This window comes from Musa acuminata, chromosome BXJ3-3, assembly GCF_036884655.1.
Source record: "Musa acuminata AAA Group cultivar baxijiao chromosome BXJ3-3, Cavendish_Baxijiao_AAA, whole genome shotgun sequence".
NCBI classification, from domain to species: Eukaryota; Viridiplantae; Streptophyta; class Magnoliopsida; order Zingiberales; family Musaceae; genus Musa; species Musa acuminata.
In genome coordinates, this window is record NC_088351.1 from 2,366,896 (window position 1) to 2,383,374 (window position 16,479).

The 16,479-nt window shown below is 40.5% G+C and overlaps 3 protein-coding genes across 6 annotated transcripts; 2 read left to right on the forward strand and 1 right to left on the reverse strand.

Moving 5' to 3' along the window:
* The first annotated feature begins 184 nt into the window (after positions 1-184).
* LOC135632363 (tRNase Z TRZ2, chloroplastic-like) lies at positions 185-5,015 on the forward strand. Of its 2 annotated transcripts, XR_010494687.1 has the most exons (9): positions 185-691; positions 1,776-1,938; positions 2,020-2,090; positions 2,208-2,303; positions 2,428-2,541; positions 4,152-4,220; positions 4,436-4,510; positions 4,602-4,750; positions 4,820-5,015. XR_010494687.1 is itself a non-coding variant. In XM_065140872.1 (8 exons), exons 1-8 carry the CDS (start codon positions 290-292, stop codon positions 4,686-4,688), a joined length of 1,077 nt encoding a protein of 358 aa, XP_064996944.1. In that variant the 5' UTR covers positions 185-289; the 3' UTR covers positions 4,689-5,015. The 2 variants fall into 2 exon arrangements, 1 of the variants encoding a protein (XP_064996944.1); XM_065140872.1 differs by having other exon boundaries at positions 4,602-5,015.
* Positions 5,016-11,096: 6,081 nt separating this feature from the next.
* On the reverse strand, positions 11,097-14,344 carry LOC135632744 (probable splicing factor 3A subunit 1). Of its 2 annotated transcripts, XM_065141494.1 has the most exons (4): positions 14,191-14,344; positions 11,745-13,965; positions 11,341-11,659; positions 11,097-11,220 (listed from the first exon to the last, which is right to left on the reverse strand). In XM_065141494.1, the coding sequence occupies exons 2-3, from the start codon at positions 13,938-13,940 to the stop codon at positions 11,390-11,392; spliced, it is 2,466 nt and encodes an 821-aa protein (XP_064997566.1). In that variant the 5' UTR covers positions 13,941-13,965; positions 14,191-14,344; the 3' UTR covers positions 11,097-11,220; positions 11,341-11,389. The 2 variants fall into 2 exon arrangements, with proteins under 2 accessions (XP_064997566.1, XP_064997565.1); XM_065141493.1 differs by having other exon boundaries at positions 11,204-11,659.
* Positions 14,345-15,104: 760 nt separating this feature from the next.
* LOC135633015 (uncharacterized) lies at positions 15,105-16,433 on the forward strand. 2 transcript variants are annotated; one of them, XM_065142023.1, is made up of 2 exons: positions 15,105-15,730; positions 15,808-16,433. In XM_065142023.1, the coding sequence occupies exons 1-2, from the start codon at positions 15,358-15,360 to the stop codon at positions 16,332-16,334; spliced, it is 900 nt and encodes a 299-aa protein (XP_064998095.1). In that variant the 5' UTR covers positions 15,105-15,357; the 3' UTR covers positions 16,335-16,433. The 2 variants fall into 2 exon arrangements, with proteins under 2 accessions (XP_064998095.1, XP_064998096.1); XM_065142024.1 differs by having other exon boundaries at positions 15,118-15,730; positions 15,847-16,433.
* Positions 16,434-16,479: the final 46 nt, after the last annotated feature.

Here is a 16,479-nt window from a genome sequence, read left to right on the forward strand (position 1 = left end):
ATTCTTCTTCTTCTTATGATATTGGGCTAAGGTTTAAGGCCCAATAGCCCAATAGCCCAATTACTTAGTTCCTAGACGCATGCTATAATGGATCCATCGCCTCGTTCGGATCCTCATTTGGATCCGATAATTCTATATCGGATCATTGCTTAGACTGTTCTGCCGTATCATTTGAACAACAGATGCTTGACCGACACCTCCTTCCTTACTGTCTCCGGTGTCTTCGTCCTCTCCTCTCCTTATCCTTCCACCCCTCGCAAACCCCCTTGGCGATAAAACCCTAACCGTAATGCTAACATCCCTTAGCAATCCCCAACTCCTCCCTTCCCATATCCTTCCCTTCGATCATCGCCACCCAGTGCTTCATCGATCACCGTCAATCAATGCCTTCGACGGCGGCGGCAGCCGCGACGGAGACCCCTTCCGGGCGCTGTCCTTGAAGAGGTCGGGGTTCCTCTCGGTGATTGACCGGGCGATGGAGGAGGAGGAGGAGTACCGGAAGGCCAGGGCGGAGGTCCAGCGGAAGGGGGTGGACGTGGAAGGCTACTCGATCGAAGGGATTTCCGTAGGCGGCCACGAGACCTGCGTTATGGTCCCGAGTTTGAACGTCGCGTTTGACATTGGCCGGTGCCCGTCTAAAGCTGTCCACCAGGATTTTCTCTTTATCACTCACGCTCACCTCGACCACATTGTAAGCTCGCTCGCGCTGGTCTGCAAGAAACGGAATTTCTATGCTCTTCCGATAAAAAGTGGATCTTGATTCAAATGCTTATCTCTTTCGTTGTCTATTTGAAATATAGTCCTTTGTTTAGTTGGACAGAACTTGGAATCTCCTAATTAATATTTGAAACCAAGTGAAATGAATGAAGGAAAGTTTTTAGTGTCGGTCATCAAGTGGGCCAACAATTTGATAACATAAACAAAGGAGAAGAGTCAGAACAGGAGTTCTTGAACTCTAATTTTTAACTATTTTGCCGGTTAAATATCTGATCAGATGGAATTTCAAATTCTACAAATTTGCTTTTGGCGCATTGAATTCATTTAATATGATGCTCTATACAACCGATCCTCCAGTTTATCTGGAATAGAGCATATGGAAGTGTATTTCTAGGTCCACAATATACAAACGCATCCTCCAAAAGTTTGGAGAGTCTATGTAGTGGTTACCATAGGAAATACTGTTTCTGAAAAATTCATTTTCTTCAGTCACAGAAAAGGTTTACAGTTGTTGATGATATACTATAGCATCTTGGAACTGAAATAAAAGGTAACATGGTACTGATTGTTGTGCAATATCTTTCATTCATGATGCAGATTAATTTTGTCTACTAGTTCTAGGAAATCTAATGGCAAGCCATCTTTGTCTTCACTTCTCTTAACATAATAGTAATAACATCACTAATGCCATCAGTCTTTTCTGCTGTTCTTGAAAAATTAACACTTCACAGGCTCCCATTGGCATTTACCTTGGAATGAACAAAATTTATTTTATTAATTAATTTTTTTCGAGTTGATAGTTCAAAATTTTCTCAGAAAACTTTTATACTGATTTGGTTTTTAAAAGGTTCTCAGCTTCTTTTCCCTCTTTCCCTTTTGATAACCACAGTTTAACAGTCCTGCATGGTCGAGGGCTATGGTTGCAGATGGACATTTGCCAACTTTTAGCAAATTTATGTACTGATTGGGTTGATAAAATGTCATCAGCTTCTTTTTCCTCTTTCCTTATTGTTAACCATGGTTTAACAGTTCTGAATGGTCTTGGGCTATGGTTGCAGGGGGGACTTCCAATGTATTTAGCAACTCGCGGCCTCTACAATCTAAAACCTCCAACAGTATTTGTGCCTCCATGCATCAAAGAAGATGTGGTGAATTTACTTGAAATTCATAGAAGGATGAGCCAAGTTGAGTTGAAACTTGATTTGGTAGCACTTGGTCCGGGTATGCACCCCATCAGTTGACCTGTTTATTCTTTCTCATGCATATATTTACTTCTTACTATGCTTGATATCATAATGTTAGGGGAGACGTATGAAATACGTAACAACCTTGTTGCCAGACCATTCAGAACCCACCATGTGATACCCAGCCAGGTGCATATTTGAACCAGATGAAGACTGTCTTGTCAGAGGCATCTAACATCTAGTGTGTTTTTGTGGTTGCCAGTTATCATTTTGTACCTTACATGTCAAGTTTCAAATATGATACAGGGGTATGTCATTTATTCAGTGAGAAATAAGCTTAAAAAACAGTATGCTCACCTAAAAGGCCCTCAAATCAAAAAGTTGAAGCTTTCTGGCGTTGAGGTTTGTAACTATACCTTCCTTTTAGAAGTTCTAGTGGCTTGGACGCTATGTTATCTTTTTAGAGCAAATTTTCTGTGCTTGCATCATAGAATGATTGAAAATGTTATTGTTATGTTTTGTATAGATTACAGATATTGTATTGTCTCCAGAGGTTGCCTTCACAGGAGACACAAATTCTGATTTCATTCTTGAGCCACGAAATGCAGATGCCCTGAGAGCGAAAATTCTTATAACTGAGGTTTGGTTCTTTTTTATCACCAGACGTTGACTCTTGTATTCATTTTTCATCTGTACTCTTTGAATAATTTCCTGGACTATGCTTTATGCTTTTCGCTGTACTGATGGTTAAAGGTTTTGTTTGCGAAATATTTATGATGTCTACATGATGAAAACATGGTGGCAAAAATGATCAGTGACACTGCAGTTGCTCTAAGGGACATTTTTTAAGCTTTTCAGAATCAGAATGAGCCATGATGCTAAGAAATATCTATGGGCATGCTATATAGAAGCTATGATATCAGCCCTAGATATTCAGTTTTTGGGGCTAATCTGACACCAAAACTATGGATATGTGGAGTACACTTAATGACACCAAAACTATGGATCTTAACATAAAAGATGGTTAAGGTTGAACATAGATGATTAACTTGCCCCTGTTGGAGAGATTTCAGACAATAAGTCTGGTAGGAATCTACAAGAGAATCAAGAACAGTGGTTGCTAGTTTGCCAACCAAAGATAACTCTGTTGCCGTATCATTCATATGTGCAACTCTTTTTTTAGGCTTTCAGCAGCTGTGACCTGTCTTCATATATTGCAACTCTTTTCTGAGGCTTTTACTTGAACTTTGTACTTTTGGTTACTAATATGAGGGAAGAAAAACTTGACTACAATATTTTCTTGTTATCACCTACTTATTATCTAAGATTTTGGGTTCAGTTTGATCTCTTCAAAAAGGATATTCAAACTCATCAATGTACACCCGAAACAAATTATTTTTTGGTGGTTAATACGTTCTGAATAACCAGCACTATCAATCTTTGACAATCAACGCTATCTTATTGACTCAAACGCAGCCAAAATTGACACTAGGATAGCTCAAATTTAATTAAACATAAACATTTTTTACTAACTCTCAAGAATAAACTGGATTGCCTGTTGGATACTTTTGTATGTCCAACAGGATCCGAACCTTAACTTATTTACTTTGTCATTAAATAGTCTTCTGCTGGATCCTTTTGTTGTCCTTTAAGATCTGAATCCTCTTTCTTCAATGGTATCCAAGTACTCCTTTGGAATTTGATGGTGTTTGTGTCTTGCATTTGCATTCTTTTTATAGTTTCTAAATATTGCATGATAGGAAATACTACATGGCGTGCTGTTTTGTTCTTGTATTAATTTGCTTATTCAAGAAGATTTAGAAGTGTTTGAAAAACAGAGGATTTAGAGGCTATTTTGCTGGCTTCAATTAGGAATATCTGTAACTAAAAATGAAAGGTGTTTGCGGATGCAGATCCATGAATGGAATGTAGTTGTCTTTTTGCAGAGATCATAGAGTTGGTTGTTAGAGGTACTGTCATTGGTGAAATTCTTGCATTTACAATCACAACAACCCTTGATGAATGGTATGTGTATGAGCAATAGTTAAAAACCCTGATTGAAAGGCTGGTCTTGCAAATTGCTGTACAGAAACACCTCAACTTGTGTGTGAGATGGTTTCTCAATTGAAAAGCTAGAAAAAGTAGGATTTTGTTCAAGTGGATGTGGCAGTTATACAAGATTACAGTAGTAGTCCTGTACTTCTTGAGTGTGAATTCAGACCTCACAAGATACTTCTTGTCATTTGTCAGGCGACCTTCTTAGATGATGAGAATGACATCGAACATGCACGCGAACATGGTCACCTGCATTTGCTCGAGGTAATAGTATTTCTCTGTTCTCTAGTTGTCATGATTGTGGATTTCCAAGACCATCCGGTTAATAACTTTCAATTTCACCAGGTTCTGTACGTTCTTCTTTTGCTTTTGGCCATATTAACACACTTTTAACAGTTTTACCCATGCTTCTGTTGAAATATTTCCCGAGCTTTTTTCCAATGTTGGGATTTTTTCAAGTAAAATCTGTGCACGTGTAGATAATGGAGCATGCACAGTGGTTCCGCAACAAGGCCATCTTGCTGACCCACTTCTCATCCAGATACAAGATTGAGGTATATGCCCATTACCCCCATAACATCCATCCATCCCTCATTCCTTTGGTCACAACTCAGCTAAACTATAAACAAATTTTGGTCTTTGCAGGATATCCGCCAAGCAGTATCAAAGCTGCAACCAAAATTGTCTCCGAAGGTTGTTGCTCTCACAGAGGGCTTCAGATCGGCATACTAATACTGCACTTTGTCCGTGCAGGCAACTTCCTTTCATGTGATCTCCTCATTATGGATACATAGGTAATCTGATTGACACGATGGTTAAATTGTCATCATGAAAGGATGATTACTCATAGCAAACATGGATAGGGATCTACTTAAATGATGGTGGTCCATTCCAGCATGAGCGTGAGTCGATACATCAAGATTACAACATCTGAATCGGCCCGCCCCAGTGCTGGCACTGAGTTGGTACCCCAAAGCTATAATGTACAGATTGCCTAACTCAATGATGAATGATCGAATATTTTGTGTAATCGTTCGGGAAGTTAATCTTCATTCTGTCTCCTTGGTGTGTTTTAGGGATCTACTTAGTCACTCCTATACTTTCCTCAGAATCGATAGGCAGTACCATGGTCATATACAGGCTAATACCACATGAAGCTCCTTGAGATGCACAATTGTCTGGTGACATCCGAGGTGCACTCTACGATTGGGGTGTCTCCGAATATGAGTGAGCAATTTTTTCATATGGATCATTGTCTTTAAGGATATGAGGTGGGATGACAAATAAGGGAAAGTCAAACACATCACATTCAAGCCCCATATGTAGTCTCAGTTTATCTAAGGTACAAGGGAGGAACTGAATCCTCAAAAGAGTTATATCTCCTTATTTTGGAGACCGTTGATAATGACTGGATTCGTATGAGAATATTATGGCTTTCGTAGCTCAAAGATATTTATTGAATGTAATTACTATTGATGTGCTTAGCTCAAAAGATATTATATGTAACTATTGATGTACTTATGTGTCAGTCCTCCTCGATTACCCCTATATGGTGTGGCTGAGGAATTGGTATACACGACTATCTCAAAACTCTATCAACTCCTTCGGTTAAGTACTTTGAGCTTAATTTATTTTATTAATTATAAATTGTCAAAAAGATCTATAGTTTATCTTCATGAAATTTAGCAAGAAGAAAGTGAATCTCTTGCAAACTACATTGAGACGTTTAGCCAAGAAATCATCGATTATATATCCATACTTAATTTTTTAAAAAGAAAATTAGTATATTGTAGAGGAATCCTTCGTGGTCAAAAAGAAGAAAGCAAATTTGAATAAACTTGTTAAGGATGATGAACATCCCACCCAACTAAACCTCAAATGAGTATCGATGCGAAAGAGAATTCACCATGAAAATCTCTCATTCTAAAGTATTCACCATGAAAATCTCTCATTCTAAAGTATTCTTTTGAATCAGAGAAAGGGGTATGATTTGAAATATTAGACAGAAGGGTTGATTAAAAAGAGACACCTAGATTATTTGACTCAGGAAGGAGACACTAATGTGGCTCGGGGATCCTATGCTAAAGAAAGTTAAAATCCACGATCTTCTAAGTCTTATATTTAGGATGTAGGGTTTCTTCTTTCTAGAATCATCCAGTAAGACCCTTCACCTAGTGTGTGAGGTCAGAATTATCCATTTGAAACTCTAGACCATATCGTAGTATCGACATTTGTTAAATCAGACTTCATTTGTTGAATGCCCTTCTGCCTTCGGCTATTATTGTCGCGACTCAGGTTTGATGGGTTAACTACCTGTCAATTTTGTTGAACTCAAATCACTTATAAAAATGTTTAAGCGAAATTGATAATAATACTATCATTCATCAAGGTCAAGTATAATGCATATGAGACAGTCCAATGGTGACTAAATATCTACGAGTCATTTGATTCTAATTACGAGTAATTCATTTCTACTTCGGTCTCATTACCAACTTTAATACTAAATATCACGATCATGGCCTAATGGGCTAATTGATCTGCCAACTTTGTTGAACTTAAGCCACTAGTCAAAATATTTAGGCTAAAATTAATAATAATATACTTATTAATCATAAGATAAGGCACCTGTATATAAAAGGAATTTATGTCAAAATCATAATAAATAGCCTCATCACTAGCAAGAAATGAAGTGCTTACCATCATCATATGTTACAAGTCTCCTCAAGAAATGATTGTGTTTCCTTCATATATAGTACATTTAATGACGATAGATGTACAATCCCTTAGTCCCACTTCATTAGTAAGACCACGCATAGGAGGACGAGGCCCTTTTGTGGGTTCGAGCCAATCAATCGATAACTCACACAAGAACGCACTCCTCTCGATGGGACAAAATTCAAAGCTTAGACGTCCCTCATATACAAGGTCTAAGCGACCTTTAAGCTCTACCACCAGACCCTTCATTTGTCTGTCAGTTCGATCGTATAAACAATGTGAGATCAATAGATTGGTTTACGAAGATTGATCATTGAGATTGTAATAATCTCAAATCTTTAATGGTTCAACTAGGTATTATCATCGAGCCCCTCGGTTGGCGTAAAAATTATTTGTCAAGAAATCATTGCAAATTGTCAAAAACCAAATTAAATTGAATTAAACATTATAACTAAGGTGGCACACCCACACAATTTTTTTTTTTGTGTAGTTAAATTAGGAGACTAGTTTAGCCTCCAAATGATTATGTTTTAAGTTAAAATTTAGTGTGTATTTATTTTTATATAATTTTAATTTTTTTATAAAATTTCATACTAATTCAATTTCATTTGGTTAGCTAGAATAATGAAGTAAAAATTTTTCGGAGATTTTTGTGATGCTTTGATTGATACTAACTAGTTCATTTGGTTATACAATGAATTATTAAAAAATTGATAATGAAATTTAGATAAATTTTTATGTTGAGTATAGTCTATTCTATAAGAGATTTTATCAAAATTTTTCTATGAATTATTGCTATGAATTATTATAAATTAATAATTCAAGACGTAGAGTTCTTAATTATGACATCTCATAGCCCTTTGCTCCCAATTTGATATGTGTCTCACTTTGTAACACACTTGATCATTAAGGAACATGATTTTTCATTGACATCATCATTTTTTAGTTCAATCAGGTAAACATAAGTTTAATTCACTATAAAATAGTAGTCATATAAATTATCGTATGCATAAAGTATTTTGAAAGAATGTTTTGATTGATATGATCGTCATTGGCTAATCATTAGTTAAATATGAATTTATGTATGCTATAAGTATAAAAATATATGAATTATAATAAAAATATCTTGTATACATGTATATGTGATGGCGTATGGTGTGAGAGTGCACATGTTTTCTATAACGTGTAGTGTGGGAGTATACAAATATGTTACGACGTGCAATGCATGTATATGTTATGGCGTGCGATGTGAGAATGCATGTATGTATTATAACGTGCGATGTAGGAGTGCATGTATGTATTATGACGTGTGGTGTAAGAGTACACGTATATATTATAACATGCGATGTGGGAGTGCACATATATATTATGATGTGTGGTATAAAAGTACATGTATATATTATGATGATATATGATATGGGAGTGCACACATATATGAGGTATATAAGTGCATAACTTTGTTATATTTCCTCTATATGCATATAAACATTTGAATTATTTCAACATAGAATTTTATTTGCTTATTGTACATATACTATGTTATAGGATTATGCTTGCTAAAGAAGTCATAGGATGAGATATCTATAGTTAAATATCTTATGTCAAGGATCTTGAAATATGTATGTTAATCTAAATAAAATTATAAAGACTTATACTTACTAAGTAATTATTCACTACATGCTAATGTTTATTATTTTTCTTTTGGTTAAATGTTATAATCATGTAGATGTATCAATAATAATACTGTGTATAGGGAAACCCTATCATTTTATTTGTAAGTTAGCATGTTTTAATTTTAAGATTACCTACTTTTCGTTATAGTCCTATTGATAGCAATAATAAAAATTTAAAATGACATCCTACATTAATCATGCATATGAGGTATGAGAGCAATTAGGAGTAGTATATTATAGTAACGATAGATCGCATGAGTGGATGTGAACCACTCCGACATCTATTATAAAAGTCAAAACCTAAAGCGACAAGAGTTGATGGCACGCACGACACACTACCCACAAAGCATCATATGATGAAGATACGATTAAGTCCAATCATAAAGCAACCCCTAATGATGACACAACCAAATTTAATTATGAATCATCCCCTAACAACGAAGTCGCTACCGAATTCGACCATCAAGTGTCACCCAAAGAAGAAGACGTGATGTAATCTGATCAATCAAGTGTCTCATAACAATAATGAGATCAAATTTAGGCATGCAATATCCTAACAAGGACACAATCAATTCCAACTATAAAGAGTTCCCTATAATGATAAACAAACTCGATCATAAAACGATGATATAACACATGCAGCCAACATCATATTTCAAGCAGATCCATGTGTCAAAATGGGATGTGGGAACAAATGATACGAGTGCTTTGACACATAGATAATCCAACAACACGTCATATGTCTCACCTCATTAACACAATGATTAAGTCGATCTCCTATTGGGTTGATTATCCTAATGTAATTGTTCAAAAAGTTAATCCCCACGGCAACTTCACACTGTAAAAAACCTCTCCGATGTATCCTCAATCCTATCCGAGAAAAAAATCCTTCTCCCAATCGAAACTCCATACTAACTAACTTTAAGCATCAACTGCGCCACCCACCATAATCTTTTGTTGAATTCTTTATGATCTCCTGCACACCCCCAACTTGTGGCAATCACGACAATCGAACTCGGATCGGATTTGAGTCCACACCACTTCTCGGACGACAACAGACCCAACATTTTTTGCATTACATCCTTTGTGTGAGAATCTCCAAAGTCAAACCCATGTTAGATCCGAGTCCGCATCACACGTGGGTGGCACAACCAATCCAACACGTGTCAAACAATCAGAAGGATCAACATGCCACAGAATCAAGCTGCCTCAATCGAGCGAAAGATTCGATCGTATTGTCAGCATGATTGATTCAATAAATCCAACGCATGGAACAGGCAGCATGGAGTGAACAAAGAGGATCAACCATCAATGCTGCGACTCCCATGAAACATTTAGATATTTGGGAACCCAGAAGAAGGAACGTTACAGAGAAACAAAGAAACATCTAGCAGCCATACTCCCATAAAACAATTTAGATATTTGGGAACCCAGAAGAAAAAACGTTGCAAATAAACAAAGAAACATCGATCAGGCCATACCCCAGACTCTGCCAAAAGTTGCAGGGACGAACACCCGGTAGACATTAAAATGGCGTGTTGCTCGCTGCACCAAGTTCTCTCAAATTCTTGGCCTGAAAAGATCATCAATGCTGGGATCGCCAGGAATTCAGGAAGCTGCATTATGATGTCATAATGCGGTAAAAGTATAAACTTCATGCAAATCATGCAACGAGATATTGCTACGTTTAGTGAGTTAATTACCTTTTTTATTCAAGGTAATTACCTTTTCCTTCTTTCCAAAACATTCAGTGAATATGCAGGCAATGAAATCAAAAGGAACCGAGTTAGAAATCATCTTGGAGAGTGAAACCACCGCTACAACTACTTGGATCCATCGACTTAAAAAGACTTGTTCATAAGAAATTTTAATTATCAGGATTATCAAAACCATCGAAAATTTCCCATTTCATTATACCAGCTATTGTCTGAATGAATGGTTTTTAACATGTCCAAGGATTTTCCTCCAATATAAAATGGAGAATTTATGATCAAGCAGCTAACTATCCTCAATATATACCAGAACCTGGTGCAAAATGCTTTTTATAAGGCAGTGGAATAATGAAAGAACGTCTGTCTCAGGGGCAAAGAATCAAATTTCAATGAAAGAAAAAGAAACATCAACTGAAAAGAAAAAGGACAGTAAAGAAAAGGCAAAAACCCAAGGATGGATGGGCAGTTGTCAGAAATGGTCTGATAAAAAAAAATATCCAACTTCCACCGTGATGCCATGCAAAAATACCCATGTCAAGCAGAGTCATCCTTAGTCATTTGAAGAAAGTTGCACATGAAAAAAATAAAAATAGAGAAAAAAGAAACACACGCAAGTACCTGAATTCCAAGCAAGGTGGATGGAGCTGACCTTAACGTCAGACAACAGGCTCCTGCCATGATAGCATTTCAACTCTATTCAGCATGCTAAGCTGGCAAAAAGCTACCAATATGCAAGAACAAGAAACCCTGAGTTATCATCAAGTGATTCCAGTGTGACATAACTTTCTATGTAAAAAGTTCAGCATAACAGGGCATTTAAGGAAAACAAAAGGTCACAAGAGCAGTTTATGAAAATGCATCTTCCTTCTGATCAGTACTAATAGACAATGCTGAAAAGTTCTGCTAGTGCATGAGAAAAAAACTCAAAGCCTCCTTGCAGAAAATAATTAATAGCATAGGGGACCTGAAGAATTATCTTCTCTGGAATATAAAACCTGCATCAGTTAGCTAGCAGATTAGAAAGAAAGATTACATAGATATTGCACGCTAAACAAGATCTTTGATAGCAATATATCAAGCCATAACAGTAAGCTTGTTCTCTTGGAGGAACATATTCATATCAGCAATACGACTTAAGGAAACAACATCATCCGAATTGTAAATCTGCATTACAAAACCATAAAGTTCATCAGCATAGATAAGTTTCAAGCATCAAACTAGCAAGAACGTAAGTCTAATATTATGAATTACATCCCAACAGATTTATAATCTCAGATAACTAACATATGAGAATAACTGGACGAAGAAAAGTTCTGCTTGTTTGACAAAAAGCTTATCTCTTTCTCCCACCACGTTCCCTCAGAGCAAGGGTTAGAGTTTCTCCAGGGCCAATGTTATAATAAGCAAGGGTAAGATTATCCTTGAGAAAACCAGCGCGACCACTCAGTTTCTGTTTATTAGCAGGAAGCTGAACCTCTGCCGCAATCTTCTCCTTAAGACTGCCAACAGTCTCGGATAAAGACTGTACTGCAATCTCCAGAAGCTGACCTTTCAAGTTTCCTTCATCCACATTTGGAACAGATACAGAAATCCGGCTGGATCCCTGAGAAAATGAAAGGTGGGTTTAGCAATGTAATAAATACTTGTCATTAAAGTGAAAAATCAATAAACATAATTAAAAGAGATACCGGATGCTGGGCAAGGAACTGATCCTCTGCCATGAGTGAAACATCATCGACTCTTTGCCGTTTTGGTTCAGGTTCATCTGGTAGCGGTGGAGCTTCCTCTGGGGGAGGAGGTGGCGGCATTCCTTGTGGTGGAGGTGGCGGGGGAACCATTGGCATGTTAGGCGGTGGCATAGGCAATGGAACAAAAGGTCGAGGAACTACCAATGGTGTGAACTGGGATCCAGGAGGTGGAGGTACAGGGATATTGGGAGGGTTCACCATAATTGATTGAGATAATGGCTGCTGACCCATCATAACATGCTGCGATGACGAGGTCATAGGCATAGGTGAAGGTCCAGGCCTCATGGATGGAATCATTGGGATGATTCCAGGCCTTGGAGGTGCAACAAGACCCCCACCAGCAGCAGGAACAGAATATTGGACTTGGTTTGGGGGGAATCGAGGAATATTTAACGCCAATCCAGGTGGTGGAGGTAGTGGGCGGACAAATGGTACCCCAGGTCTTGGTGCAGGTGCAGGACCTGGAAGTGTCCTCAAATCATTGTTATTAGCGTCAGTTTGTTCCTCACCAGAAAAACCCTGTGATAAGGCTTGGGTGGCAGTGCGTCCAATACTGCCTGAGTGCCCATCCCATATGACCTGCTTTGGCTGCTCATCTTTCTTTTTCTCAATCTCTGCCTTGACAGCATTGGAGACTTCTTCTTCAGTGGTACCAAAAATATCGGGACGAGTTCGTGCAAGCCCAACAATATTCCTAGAGATCTCATCATCCGGAGCAAGAGTTGTCTCCCGGATTTTGGCCATCATCCTCTCTTTCTGCTCCTTGTATTTGGGGTCTATGAGTGAAATGCGCATGTGCTCGGCCATCTCATTAATAGGAATAAGCTCATTGGTAATTGGTGAAATCACAAACTTGGTTGGATCTCTTTCAGCAGCTATCCTCTCCTCAGGTCTCTTCCAGTTCTTCACTATCCTCATAGGAGGCTCAGGCTCATCACCGGATGCCCTTGCTTCTCTCTTTTTCTCATCCGCACCATTCTTGTCAAGTCCTGTAGCCTTCATGCCTTCCACCACAAGCAGCATCTCATCTTCATCCATCTCCATCTCCATCTCCTTCCCTGGTTCAACTGTTTGCATTGGTTCCTCCTCATCCAATGACGATATCTTGCTCCTCCTAATGACTTCATCCAATGTCATTGGTAAGGGCAGCTCCTCATCCTCATCATCAGCAAACTCAATGGTTTCAACAACAACAAAATCATGCCAATCAATCATGGCCATTTGCAGCCTTTCTTGCTCGATCTCATCCTCAGCCTTCTGCCTAGCTTGTTCCTGAGACCGCTCCCAGTCAAGACGGTGCAAACACCTCTCGAGCACTGTAGTCAAATCACTGGTGCTTTTCCGCAGCTTTTCTGTCAGTCCCGTTGGAGGCATCAGCACCTTTGAGTATGCATCTGTAAGAGTCGTGAAGAATGTGAACATGCTGTGGGTTGGCTTCAAGAAATGGAATTGCGGGTTGCTCATCTCTCGGCTTGTGAGGTTTGTCAAGAAGTTCTTCCCATTCCGAGCAACGAACTGTGCAGTGAGCTTAATGATATCCAACTCCTCCCCAGTGATCCCTTCTGGGAGCCTAACTGTGTACTGCTCGGCCTCAGGGGGCTCAAGAACCTTCTTTGGAGGAACTCTAAACTGAGCTGCAAGGTCAACCTTGGCTGTAGCCTCTTCAGGAGGTGCAGTTGCAGCTGCGGGGGCAGCCGAGCCATCAGAAGGTGCGGGGGCAGGTTCTGATGGCTGAGAGGAGTCTTCGGATGGCTGCTGAGGGGCAGCCTGGACCAGGGCGCGGTGCTCCGATACCTTGTGCTGGTAGTAGGCATGGTAAGGGTCCGAAGCAGTCAAAAAGTTGAATTTGTTGTTGCCGGCATTGTTGGCAAGAATCCTCTTTTCAAACTCGGGGCCGTTCTTGGCGACGAAAGCTGCAGTCTTGTCTATGATCACTCGAATATCAGGTGGAGGGTGGATGATACCGATCGTTCTCGTATGCGTCGCGACTGGTGCCGGAGCCGGCGCAGGAGGGGACTGCTCTTTCTGTTCTTGCGACTTATTGGCGGAGGAATCATTCGAGACCTGGGCAAGGGGAATCGGGCCGAGGTTTCCATCAGCGGGCGGGGCCGGGAGCGACAAAATCGGGGCTAACATGGAGTTCCCTTGTGTTTCTTGATTCCTGTGGTTGGATTCAGGAGTTAGGGTTAGAACTCGAAGGAGCAGGGACCTAAAGTTCCACAGATATGGAAGAACAAAGCAAAAGAAAGATCGTTCTATCCCTAATAAACGAAAACAGAGTTAGAATGAAAACACACAATAACCCCACGATTCAAGAAAGGAGGAACAAGAACAGACAAGAAGATGGAGCTGACGATAGAGCAAACGAGGAAAAATTGCGACTTACCGATTTCCTATTCGATCTGCTGCCCAATATGTACCCGTACAAGAGGGAACAGAAGCCCCTCGATTCCCCTGTCGATCGTCCAATGATCACGCACGCAGGAACCCTAGCGAGGCGCCGAGCGGATCGTCGAGGGCCGCTGCTCGATAAAGAGGGGAACTTGGTCGGTGATCCATACGACGCAATACTTGGGCCAAAAATCCTTTGGCCCGTAAGGCTTATAATGGGCCGACATATTGTAGGCCTCTTTGAGTATAATCTCAATCAGTACAGGTACGATTTATGATGCGTATCTGTACATGCAGCTTCAGGAAGGCAACACTTACCATCTCCTTTTGTTTTCCTCTCTAATTCATTCTTATTATATATCAACATAATGTTATGCGTGATTTACTTTTAATCCCATCAATTATTAATTGACTATGCTCTCTAGATAATTTAGTGTTTCTCATTCTTCTGTGTGCATGAGTGGTAATATGCTATAGCTAGAGCAGTCTTTGTGCCAAAAAAGGGAATATATATTTCCAGAGAGTTAGGGATCAATCAATTTCTGGGTTTAAGGACAACAAAATACCATTCTGTAACCAATAGAAAGATGAGATATAGGTGAGACATCAACATAACAATGATTTATATTTTGTGTCAAAACCAACTCTGCGTGCAGTCACGTCCATCATTAACTCGATGAACTTGCCCGTGTTGCGGAGAAGATTCATTCCATATACGGAATTTCCACGGATGCTTACGGTTGAATTGACAGTATCTGACATCACAATTGCATTAATCCGATAACATGGCCAGGTACATCGGTAACACTCACTGTGGATGCTACCGGCCACGTAATCTAGTCGTCTGATCAAGTACATTGAATCTAGTCGCTTTTAACCACGTTCGTTGCATTTGGCCCAGAGTACGGTCACACGATGCTTTTACTCGTGAGGAGTAGCCAGTCGACCAGCGTCCCGTCGTCACGTCCACGAAAGCTCGGCACACGTGAAGGAGCCAATCCAGGAACGAGCTTTCTTGGCCTCACAAGACGGAAGCGCGAGTCATCGTCGTCCCCGAAAACCCTGCCTATAAGTTGCCGTGCAATCTTTGCTCGAGGAGGGGATGATAGATACAGAGATATAGCTGACGATTCCGAGAATAACCTAACCAGCGAAAAGGCCAATGGCGAGGAAGTACAAAAGGGCGACAGCGCCGCTGGACGAGACGGCAAGAGCGCGACTGTGGCAGGAGGTGAGCAGCTGCGTGTCAGTGGAGTCCACCACCTCCGATACGGCCGAGTTGGCGGACCTGATCGACTCGTTCTACAACGAGGAGGAGATCGACGAACGGAAAGGCAAGTACGGCATGGGATCTGAGAAGGGAGGTTATCTTACGAGGAGGTCGCTAGACTCCGTGCTGGCGGAGTCGGAAGCCGACATGGTGGCACACCGGATCCGAGTCGCGGCCGAGCGGGGGGTTAGCGCAGTCTCGCCGGCAGGAGACGGCTTCAAAAGGCGAGTTATGGGTTGGCTCCGAGACAAAGGATTTGATGCCGGTGTGTACTGTTACTATACATCATGATAAGATTATGTTCTGCATGGATGAAATTGATGCATTTAGATTCGATTTTAGGCAGGAGATCCAACATCTATTCGACAATAATCTTTTCAGGGCTGTGCAAGTCGTCATGGGAGAGAGCTGAGCGGATCCAGGCCGGCACCCACGAGTACATCGACGTGATCGATCGAGGAGGTACGCGCTACATCTTGGAGATCGACTTGGCCGCCGAATTCGAGATTGCCCGACCGACCCAGGACTACACTGCGCTGCTCCGGGCGTTGCCGTCGGTGTTCGTGGGAAGGCCGGGCGCGCTGGAGAGCATCGTGAGCCACATGTGCTTGGCGATGGAGGAGTCCATCAGGAGCTCCGGCATGCACCTGCCCCCATGGAGGCGAAAGGAGTACGTCCGAGCGAAGTGGTTCAGCTCCTTCGGAAGGAATTCTGCTGCCGGTGGGGAGGCCGACAGAGGTGCATCGTCGAGGTCCGGTACTACGACGACGAAGCCTTGTAGGATAGAATTGCGTTGCAGAGAGGTGAAGGTCCGCGAGGGAATGCTGGCTGAGGAATTCAGAGGCACGTTAAATGGATATGGCTTTTAGCATTCAAATTCTGATCGATGAATGTATGCATTGCCTCCTTATAGAAAAGTGGTTTATATGAAAGCAGATTAACTAAAATATCTAATCATTTTCTTGGGATTCTTGAAAGGGTTGGAAGATATCATGTGCTACTCAACCTGATAGA